The sequence below is a fragment of the Dipodomys ordii genome, unplaced genomic scaffold (assembly GCF_000151885.1).
Source record: "Dipodomys ordii isolate 6190 unplaced genomic scaffold, Dord_2.0 Scaffold36, whole genome shotgun sequence".
NCBI classification, from domain to species: Eukaryota; Metazoa; Chordata; class Mammalia; order Rodentia; family Heteromyidae; genus Dipodomys; species Dipodomys ordii.
Genome location: NW_012267252.1, coordinates 1,837,533 through 1,848,700, shown reverse-complemented (window position 1 = coordinate 1,848,700; position 11,168 = coordinate 1,837,533). Strand labels below are relative to the sequence as shown.

Genomic DNA, 11,168 nt, shown 5'->3' with positions numbered 1-11,168 from the left:
ATGAAGAGGGCTCCTCCGAGGGCGGAGCGAGCGCGGCGGGGCGGGCGGAAGGGCCCGCGAGGAACGCCCCCTCGTGGCTGTGCCGCCGTTGATTGGATGCAGCGAATCACCGCGCACGACTTTGGAGGCCGGAGCAGGGGGGGCAGGAGGGGGGTCTGGCTAGACACGCCCCTCCCCGGTTGCGCCCGCTGATTGGTCCTCGGGATCTCCGCGTTGGATTTTGGAAGGCTGGCTCCGGAGCTCGCAAGCCGGCTGGGGCAGAGGATTGGCAGTTCCGGGGCTCGCAAGCGATTTCTCCCGGGGAACTGTGGCTGTGATCCAGGCGACCCGAGCCAGCTTGGGGCTACGAGCGGCACGCCTTGGGCAACCAGGTACGTGGATTGGAGGGCTGGCTCCGTGGCGCCGGGAGCCACCTGGGTGCTGTTGTGTCGTCTACGGCTAGATACATTTAGGGATCCGTGAGGCTACCTCTGAGCCCCGCGGAGGGGGTGGGGGAGCGCCCGGCCACCGTGCTGGGGGGGGTCGCCGTGTGACCTCGGCCAGTATACCTTTTCCCGAGCTCTGGTCGGGTGTGTGACTGCCGCCCGGCCCTTGCCAGCACCTTCGCGGTAAGAAACCCAGCCCCGCACCGCCCTTTCGAATAGCCGTGGAGAGGCTGGGGATGGGCAAGTCTTAGCTTGCCCCATCGCGATCTGAGGTCTGTGCGAGCTGCCCTACAGAGTGGCGGCGCCCAGCCGGTCCTAACTCCATCGGTGTGCTGCTGAGGGCGCAGACGCTGGCTTGGGAGTCCTTGCCTTTGGATCTCTGGCGACTTCCCACACCTGCAGAAGCAGAGAGCAGACTCCAAGAGGTGTCAGAACCTTCTGGGCCCTTGTTTCCCCTGAACCTCTTCTGAGCCACCTGGCAGGAACAAAAATAACAAGGGTTGAGAGCGCGAATGCTGGGTTCGGACCAATTGATCCGTACATTCCAGTTTCTGTCACCTACCAGCTGTGAGATTTGGAGCAAGTTACTTAAACGTCGTGAGCTCATCTTTCTTATCTGTAGAATGAGTTTCACAATAACTACCTCCTCAGGGGTTGTTTGATGATGCCACCTCATGTAAGGACTAAAAAGACTCTCTGGAAATGCTCTGTTCTGTATGTGTCATCACAGTGCGGCAGTGTACATCTGTAATCACAGCTACTCTGGAGAAATAGGAGGATCGATGTTCCAGGCCAGTCTGGGCAAACAGAGGAAGACTGGATCTGGAAAACAAAGCAAAAAGGGCTGGGGGCGTGTCTCAAGTAGAGCTCTTGCCTACTAAGCCTGAAGCCCTGAATTAAAAACCATGTTGATAATAACAATAATAATAATACAGCTATGATTTTGTATGTGGGGGTTCTGGGGTTGAACTACTTGAGGACTTTGGCTGTTGTCCAGTGCCATGTATGTGCAGAGCTGAAGGCCAGTGTTGATATGGGCTTTGGGCCAGGGCTGCTAGTTATTTTTCTGAGAGGCTGTTGGCCTCTGATTATAGAGTTTATTGCTATTACTGGGGCTATTCAATGTGGACAAGCAGGGTAGGAACTAGGAGTTTCCCAGCTCACCCAAGTGTTTTCCACCTCTTGCACCTCCCCCAAACCTCTGGAGATAACCGCTGTCAGCCTGACTTCCCATGTTACTAAGAACTCTCAATTATGCATCCTATTTACATACTGCAGACGCATTGCTAGGTGAGTCACTTGTATGTGTATGTGTGTGTGTGTGCTCGCGCACGTGCCTGTGCACCAATGCCAGGGATTGCTTAAACTCAGGGCTTAGGAACTGCCTCTCAGCATTTTCACTCAAGGCTGACACTATCAGTTGAGCCACCTCTACTTCCAGATTTTTTTGCTGGTTAGTTGCAGATAAGAATATCATGGATTTTTTTTTTAATCTAGGCTAGCCTTGAACTCATATTCTCAGATCTCAGCTTCCAGTGTAGTGAGGATTACAGGCATGAACCATAGGCACTCCAGTTGGAGTGAGTCACTTTTTAAATACTTGTTTAAAACACTTTTTAAATAAATGTTAGAGCTCTACAGATCTTTATTTATTGCCTGATTCAAACCATGTGGAACTTTGACCTTTCAATGTTTGATATTATACTTTGGGCATTCACTTTGAACCCAGTTTATGTCAAATTGAAGTATTTTGCAATGAGTCTTTATCATTTGTGCACATACATGCTTATCTTCTTTTGTGGCAACTCTGAAATTAAAGATAGATTTGTAATCTTTTAATAGCCTTGTGGTTTCAGTTTCCAATTTTAAAAAGTGCCATTATTCAAGTATATACTGACCTTCCTGGATTAAGATCTTGTCCAGGAAATTAGGGGGAAACTATCTAGTCAATACATTAAATGAGACTAAAAGTTTCTTCTGATAATAAGTGTTCTGATCACCATTTCACCAAATTTCTCAGTTTTAACCCTACTTGGGATCTGCTTACATTCATTACCAGTCTTGCTCTGCCCTCTGAATCCCAGGAAGAGGCTCCCAGGAGTGACAGTCCCTAAAATCTAGAGGTACCAATCCCTCCCCCAGGCTCCCAGGGTATATAGTTGAGGCTGGACACTCACACTCTCCTAGATTGTTTCTTTTTTTTTGGGGGGGGGGTCGTGGGACCTGAACTCTGGGCCTGGGCGCTGTCCCTCAGCTCTTCAGCTCAAGGCTAGCCCTCTACCACTTGAGCCACAGCGCCACTTCCAGCTTTTTTCTTTTTGCTTGTGTGGTGCTGAGGAATCGAACCCAGGACCTCAGGCTTTCAAGGCAAGTGCTCTACCACTGAGCCACCTTCCCAGCCCCCCTAGATTGTTTCTTGTTGCTAGTTTGGAACTTGGCTGACTAGAGGCTGCCCAGTCTAGGCCTTGCTGCCCTGAAAAGGTTGCTGGGACTCTCTGGGAAGTCAGACCCCAAGCCATTTCCTCTCTGAAGACAGATGCTGCTGTCCTGCTGATCTTTGTTGCCTTTCTTTCCCTGGGGATAGAGGGAGATTGCCTGGGTCTGAGAGAAAGGACATCATTTCATCTTCTAGGCCAACAGAGGGGTCTATCTTCTGCTTGATCACTTTACAGCAGAGTGACTCTGACTGGATAATGATCCCACAGACCCCCTGTAGGAAGCTTCTGGTTTCTGACTTGGTAGGCACCTAATTAGCCACACTTGTCCATATACACAGTTCCTAGGGCCAGGGGACAAGAAGCTTTATGCTGGTTTTCCTGTCATATGTATGTTGAGTCTCCATACCAGGTGAGTTCTCACAGCAGGAAGGGAGAAACTGGCTTATAGAGATGATGTGAATTACCTGGTGTCTGCCAGCCAGTGAGTGGCAGGACCAGGGCTGGAATCCTGAGTCTTCTGATTCATGAGTCACTGCTCGGGCTAGTTCTAGAATTCTTTTGTGGAAGCTGGAGTTTTTCCTCTAAAGAGTGCTGCTTGTTCAAGGCCAAGAAAACAACCTTGATGCTAGTGCGCAGATGAAAATAAATTCCATGACTCCACCCTGTGGGATAATTTACTGTCCTTTGTCAGGATTTTCCCTTTGTGAGTTAGAGAAATGGGAATATATGTATTCTTGAGTTGAGTGGCTGCAATGGCAGCCACTATTTGAGAGGCTGAGGTTTGAGGGTCACTGTTTGAAGACAGCCCAGGCAGGAAAAGTCTGAGACATTTATCTCCAATTAATCAGCAAAAGGCCAGACATTGAGCTTTGGCTCCAGTTGTAGAGTGCTAGTCTTGAGCTGGGAGCGGGGAGTGCGTGACATCAAACATTAAGGGACAGCACCCAAGTCCTGAGTTCAGGCCCATGTATTGACATGCCAGACAAACAAACAAAGGAAAACACAGAACAAATATCCCATAGTCTGTTTCTATTTCTTCCTATCAGCCTGAAAGCGCTCCCTAGTTATTATTGCCTTCTGGTTACAGAATATTTATACCAGGAGCCTGAGGGAGTAGAGGTTAATTATCATACATACTAGGTTTTAACTGGATTCCCACAGTAATTCCTACAGGCAGTTTTTTACAGTCCTATTTTCCAGGTGAAATATACAATGCTTATGAAGTTAAATATATCATCTAGATGTCTTTTGTGTGTTTATTTTAGGCATTGAATCTTTTGAAATGAGAGTGGGTTTCTAAGATAGAAACTGGGACAGAGTTGAGTGTGGAAATTACTGGAATAAGGAGGGTGGTTATGAGGTGAGGTGGAGGGAAGGCCGGGGCAGAGTAGGGGATAATCATTCTAGGAGGAGGCTGAATGGGGTGGAGAGATGACTCAAACTCTCCAGGGAACAAAAGAACAAATGGCAGGTTAGGTTAGTTTAGGATAAGGGTTGCTTTCAGCAAGTGGGTTGAGCAAAGGATTCTGGAAATGTTTTTATTTATGTAGCTCCCTGCTGTTTTCTTCCTTTCCACTGAGTACATACATTTGTTTGAATATATTTGAACTTTTCTTTGATGCTGGACAGCCACCTCCAGCAGCAGCAGGCTCCTCTATGAAGGAGCCCAGCTTAGGCCTGGGAAAGAGCAGGACCTGCCCCTCCCCATCAGGAATGGAGTGAGAGAGCGAAGGAGAAAGCACAGGCCGCCCTCAGCTGACTCTGGCCACACTACCTGAGGGAAGTGTAGGGTCCACATCAAACCCCTGATGTAAATACAACAGCCAGAGAGGCCAAAAAAGGACATTTACATTTGCTTTGATTGTTGGGAGTGTGAGAAAAAGCAGTCTTAGGAAAGTTCTGTCAAGGGCTGGGAAGGTGGCTCAGTGGTAGAGTGCTTGCCTTGCGTGCATGAAGCCCTAGGTTCAATTCCTCAGTACCACATACACAGAAAAAGCCGGAAGTGGAGTGTGGTTCAAGTGGTAGAGCGCTAGCCTTGAGCTGAAGAGCTGAGGGACAGCACCCAGGCCCAGAGTTCAAGCCCCCATGACCAAAAAATAAAATAAAATAAAAAATAAATTAATTACCAGGTGTGCTGCTTGTGACCAGGTAATCATGTTAGGGAGATAAATCTTTTTTTTTTGGGGGGGGGTCTGGCCATGGGGGCTGAACTCTGGGCCTGGGCGCTGACCCTTAGCTCTTCAGCTCAAGGCTAGCGCTCTACCACTTGAGCCACAGCGCCACTTCTAGCTTTTTTATTTTTGCTTATGTGGTGCTGAGGAATCGAACCCAGGGCCTCATTCATGCAAGGCAAGCGCTCTACCACTGAGCCACCTTCCCAGCCCAAGGGAGATAAATCTTTATTAAAAGAGCTAAAAGAATAAAACTGTAACTACCAAGTGTACTGCTTGTCAGAGAAATCTTTATGGATGGAGTTAAGAGGAATAAAGACCCCCTTTTGAGTAGGAGCTTCCCATTGATCTCATCGGCCTCTTCCAACTATATCTGCCAGCCACCCTGTTCCCAGTCCCACTCCCATCCTGCTGTGATGGAAAAACAAACAAACAAATGGTAAATCATTGAGAAAAATGGAAGAATAGCCCCCTTTCTAGTCTTGGTTGTCAATTGTACCTAGACTGTGAGCCTAACTCCTTGACAAGAAGGATGGACAGTCTAGACTGGGATAAAAACCTAGCACAGTGCTCTGTCTCATGTGCCTGCCTACCTCTGGGTAGAGAAACCGTATTGCATGTACTCTTTTGTGCAAAAGTAAACTACCTTGCCAGGCACTGGTGGCTCATGCCTGTAATCCTAGCTATAGGAGACTGAGATCTGAGGATCATGGCTCAAAGCCAGCCTGGGCAGAAAAGTCCCCATGAGACTCTTATCTCCAATTAACCACTCAAAAACTGGAAGTGAGCTGGGCATTGGTGGCTCACGCCTGTAATCCTAGCTACTCAGGAGGCTGAGATCTGAGGATCACGGTTTAAAGCCAGCCTGGGCAGGAAAGTCTGTGAGACTCTTATCTCCAATAAACCACTAGAAAACCAGAAGTGGTGCTGTGGATCAAGCGGTAGAATGATCTCCTTGAGCTGAAGAGCGCAGGGACAGAGCCCAAGCCCCATGACCGACCAAAAAAAATCCTACAAAAACTAGAAGTGGCACTTTGGATCAAGTGCTAGTCTTGAGCAAAGATGCTCAGGGACTGTGCCCAAGCCCTGAGTTCAAGACCTGCAATTGACCAAAAAAAAAAAGTAAATTGCCTTGACAAAATCTCTCGTTTTATATCTTTTGTGTGTCTATTCATTTCTGACACTGGAGAGTTGTGTATTTCTTTTCTTTCTTTCTTTTTTTTTTTTCTTTGGGTCCGGTCGTGGGGCCTGAACTCTGGGCCTGGGCGCTGTCCCTCAGCTCTTCAGCTCAAGGCTAGCTAGCGCTCTACCACTTGAGCCATAGCGCCACTTCCGGCTTTTTTTCTTTTTTGCTTATGTGGTGCTGGGGAATCGAACCCAGGGCCTCAGGCATGCAAGGCAAGCGCTCTACCACTGAGCCACCTTCCCAGCCCCAGAGTTGTGTATTTCTAACATTTGACTGATACCACATCAAGCTCATTTAATCTCTATCATTTTTCTGAAAAGTGAGTATTACCGCCCCCCACCCCCCATTTTTACTAAGGAAACAGGCTTAGAGAGGTTGAATAAATTGAAAGGTGTATTCAGGTTGAGCATTCCTAATCTGAAAATACGAAGTTCGAAATGCTCCAAAATCCAAAAGTTTGAATACAGACATAACCCCACAAGTGGAAAACTCCACACCATGAAACCTTATTTCACATACAAAATGACTTAAAATGTTGTATAAATTATCTGCAGGCTGTGTGTATGACATATAGAAAACGTAAACTATTTGTTTTTCAACTTGGATCTTGTTCTCCAAATATTTCATTGTATGTGTACAACTAATCAAAAAAATCTAAAAAAATCCAACATCCCAAGCATTTGGGGGGAGAAAGTCAATCTATGACAGAACCCTGTGCACAGTTTTAATCACTTTGGTCTTTGCCTTATCCCTACAAAGTCTGTCCTATTGCCAGCAGTTAGGGCATGAAGAGCCCTGAGCCAGGAAATGGCAAAGGAGACTTCCAGTCATAGTAGCCCAGTTCCAAACCCCTCTCTCACCTCTAAGCCACCGACCCTGGCCTCTGCATCATTGTCTGATTCAGTTCCAGTGGCACACTGCAGATCATGTAACCTCTCTTCCGCAGGTTCTCCTTCTAATGGGATAAAAGGACCTACCTCATAAGATCGCTGTGCATAGCACAGAGCTTCTATAGAGAAAGCTCTTACAGCAGCATGTGCTTAGTACTCAATAGATTTGGGGTCTTATGGACTGGAGAACAGGTCCCACATTTATATAGGCTTTGTGATATAACAAGTCATTTAACCTGAGTGGCACCTCGTCTGTAAAATGGGGGCAAGCAGCAATTGATTGCAGTTGCTATGAATTAAAAAAAAAGTCCAGGTATCTGATACAAGCACTTTGTATCTGATACAAGCACTTAAAAAGTTTTGCAGTAGCCAGGCGCTGGTGGCTCATGCCTGTAATCATTGCTACTCAGGAGGCTGAGATCTGAGGATCGAGGTTCAAAGCCAGCCCAGGCAGGAAAGTCCATGAGACTCTTATCTCCAATAATCCACTCAGAAAACTAGAAGTGGTGCTGTGGCTCAACTGGTAGAGTACTTGCCTTGAGCTGAAGAGCTGAGGGACAGCGCCCAGGCCCAGAGTTCAAGCCCCATGACTGCGTGTCTCCCCCACCCCCTCCAAAAAAAAAGTTTTGCTGTAACAATGAGATGTACAAGACACTATGTTGAAAATGAACTTTACAACTTTGGTGAGGGGGGAGGGAGAAGTAGGGGAGATGGGAAGAGAAGGAATGGTAGTGGAAAAACAGAGGGGTAACAATGCTCAACAGGAAATGTACTCATTATCTTACTCATGTAACTGTAAGCCCTCTGTATAGTATCTTTACAATAAAAAATATATATTAAAATTTTTTAAAAGAAAGTTTTGCTGCTGGGCACTGGTGGCTCATACCTGTAAATCCTAGCTACTCAGGAGACTGAGATCTAAGGATCACAGTTCAAAGCCAGCCCAGGCAGGAAAGTCCTTGAGGCATGTATCTCCAATAAACCACCAGAAAACCAGAAGTGGCGCTGCAGCTCAAGTGGTAGAGTGTTCACCTTGATCTGTAAGTGTTCAGGGACAATGCCCCAGCCAAGTTCAAGCCCCACGACCGACCCCCCCCCAAAAAAAAAACTTTTGCTGTCAATTTTTATATTATCTCCACAAAGTATCCTGAGAATCTAGCATGGTTCCAAGGCAAGACCCTTCCTATAGTTTAAATCCTGGGGAAGGGAGAACTTTGCGTCAGGACCACAGCTTTTGGAAAGGCCTGCTGCAAACTGATGTCTGCATGGTTTATGTCCACAGAGCACCCATAATGGGCACCCCAGCCTCTGTGGTAAGTGAACCACCCACTTGGCAGGCCCCCACTGAGGCCCGGGGCCGCAAGCAGGCATCTGCCAACATCTTCCAGGATGCTGAGCTCCTGCAAATCCAGAGCCTGTTTCAGCGCAGCGGGGACCAGCTGGCTGAGGAGCGGGCCCAGATCATCTGGGAGTGTGCTGGGGACCACCGTGTGGCAGAGGCCCTGAGGAGGCTACGCAGGAAGAGGACCCCAAAGCAGAATGTCCTGGGCCACTCACTCCACCACTGCAGCCGGCTCAGGTGAGTGCCTGGGACTGAGGGGCTAAGGAAAGGGTAGCAGTGATGTCTGGGCTGTGTGACTCGGAACTGGTGTCACTGGAAAATGCTTACTATTGGGGTTGCTGGAAGCACCACACATTGCCACTTGGTTCCACCTGGAAGACTGCTTTTTGGGTGCTGGAATCATATGACTATGAAATTCAAATAGGAAGAAGTCATGTTACTCTGTCACTCCTATGGGATGAGGTGTCTGGTTCTAGCAGTACCACCATACTTTATGACATTTGTCCTCTAGGAGGGAGAACTGTTCAGAAGAAAAAGAATCGTTCCCCTGTAGAATAGGTAATACTCAATAGGACTGGGATTGTACCTTTGTGCTAAAGTGCTTGCCTCGCATGCATGAGGCCCTGGGTTCGATTCCTCAGTACCACATAAGCAAAGAAGGCTGGAAGTGGTACTGTGGCTCGAATGGTAGAGTGTTAGCCTTGAGCAAAAGAAGCCCAGGGACAGTGCCCAGGCCCTGATTCAAGCCTCAGGACTGGCAAAAAGAAAAAGAAAGCTGGTTAAAAGCTTGTGTCTGGGAACACAAGAGACTGCAGCAGAGGAATGTACTGCCGAAGCACCATACGTTGTAAGTTGTAGAAACCATACCTTGAAGTGACATCTTCCGTCATCCATCGTTGCCCAGGAGCTGCAAACTCCAGGGAGATTTGAACCGCCTGGCCTATGACTATCACAACAGGCACCTCCCCTCTGTGCTCTCCATTCCCCCTCGAATGTAAGACCCGAATAGCTCATCAGGTCTGAGATGCCAAGTCAGCTTCACTGCTTGAATGAACTCCAAGTCATCGGCAATCACTGCTTAAAACCTTAGTGTCAACTGGGCGATGGTGGCTCACACCTGTCATCATCCTAGCTACTCAAGAAACTGAGATCTGAGGATCATGGTTCAAAGCCAGAACAGGCAGGAAAGTCCCTAAGACTTGTATCTCCCATTAACCACCAGAAAACCGGAAGTGGAGCTGTGGCTCAAAGTGGTGGGGTGCTAGCCTTGAGCAAAAGGGCTCAGGGACAGTGCCCAGGCCCTGAGTTCAAGCCCACAACTGACAAACCAACAAACCCTAGTGTCACTGTCTAATGAGTGCAAGATAAAGGTAAAAGTAAACTAAGTCTCCCATTCTTTGATCTAAGAATTTGGATTTGAACTCAGGATCTTGAGCTTACTAAGCAGATGTTTGCCCCTAGCTTAAAGCATGAAGCATATCCCCAGCCCTTTTTGCTACCACTATTTTTTTTTAATACGTTCTCACTTTTGCCAGCTTCACCACCATCTTTGTATTTGCATTTTCCATGAAGCTGGAATGACAGGTACATACAACCATGCCTAGTTGTTGGTTGAGATGGGGCCTCATGCACTTTCTTATTCTGATCCTCCTAACTTCTACCTTCCAAGTAGCTAAGATTACATTCATGAGCCAGACCAATACTCTTCGTAACAGAAATCTGAAAGTTTTGCCTAGTCATACATTTCTTAGGGGGCAGAAATGAGACCAGAAACCTGGCTCATTTTGCCATGAACAGTGTTTTATACTCCATCATGAGGACACTCAAAATACAAGCCTCTATCCTATTCTTCCTATTGATGTTGGCTTATCGTATACTTATTTCCAGCAGAGTTCCAGAGCCTAGCACTCCACTGACCAACCCACACAGCATGTCTACTGAGACAACCTCCAGTGAGCAGTTTGGCAAGTCCCAGAGAACAAGCACCAGGATCCGCCGGAATTGGAGGAAGCCAGACCCCACAGGCTACCTTCACCAGATCAGACACTGATCACTGGGAGGTGCCAGGAATGGCAGCATCCTCCACAGGAGTCACAGGAACTTTGGCCTAAAGGCCTCAGGAGGTGAAGGGAGACCTGAGGCAAGAAGTCCTTTCTGGGTAAATGAAGCAGGTGACCACTGCCACCACCTGCTCAGCTCAGAATAAGTCCACTGGACTTTGTATTTTATGGGATCCATTGTCGCCTGAGTAAGGAGACATCAGAACTGCTCCTGCCTCAAGCCTGCCCTGACCTAGCACTGTAATTGGGCTGCATGATATTCCCCTAGGAGTCCAGGAATGGATACTCCTGTGCAGCCTCTCACCACTTGTCACTAATGTGCCAGCTACCCATTGTCACCGTAGTCCAATAGGCTGCCATCAGGCAGCACAAGGAAACCACAGCTTAATGAGCAAATAAAACATTTGCATCAAGAACTGTGTGAGTATGTAGTAAAATGGAGGGCTCTCTCTTGTGGGAATTCCCGCAGAAGGCTAATTGGGGCAGGCTTCTGCTCTTTCTACCATATCCTAAAGCCCCTGTGCTTCAGCTTCCTTTTCTAGAGGGTCCAGAAGACATGTGGGAGGGTCTCTAGATAGTCTTGATGTGCAGGAAAGGGCAGAGGGAAGGCTGTGTCAGTTGGCCCCACACAACAGGCATTGGCCTGTTGCAAAAAG

At 47.8% G+C, this 11,168-nt stretch overlaps 1 protein-coding gene across 2 annotated transcripts; it reads left to right on the top strand.

Annotated features, from left to right (window-relative positions):
* Positions 1 to 243: 243 nt before the first annotated feature.
* On the top strand, positions 244 to 10,673 carry Avpi1 (arginine vasopressin-induced 1). Of its 2 annotated transcripts, none has more exons than XM_013017671.1 (3): positions 244 to 371; positions 8,393 to 8,689; positions 10,343 to 10,673. In XM_013017671.1, the coding sequence occupies exons 2-3, from the start codon at positions 8,403 to 8,405 to the stop codon at positions 10,500 to 10,502; spliced, it is 447 nt and encodes a 148-aa protein (XP_012873125.1). In that variant the 5' UTR covers positions 244 to 371; positions 8,393 to 8,402; the 3' UTR covers positions 10,503 to 10,673. The 2 variants fall into 2 exon arrangements, with proteins under 2 accessions (XP_012873125.1, XP_012873124.1); XM_013017670.1 differs by lacking the exon at positions 244 to 371 and adding an exon at positions 613 to 723 and having other exon boundaries at positions 10,340 to 10,673.
* Positions 10,674 to 11,168: the final 495 nt, after the last annotated feature.

Coding starts and splice junctions, on each gene's coding strand:
- Avpi1 (XM_013017670.1), top strand. CDS start 8,403: ATGGGCACCCCAGCCTCTGTGGTAAGTGAACCACCCACTTGGCAGGCC. Junction 8,690..10,339: donor CACCACTGCAGCCGGCTCAG/GTGAGTGCCTGG, acceptor ACTTATTTCCAG/CAGAGTTCCAGAGCCTAGCA.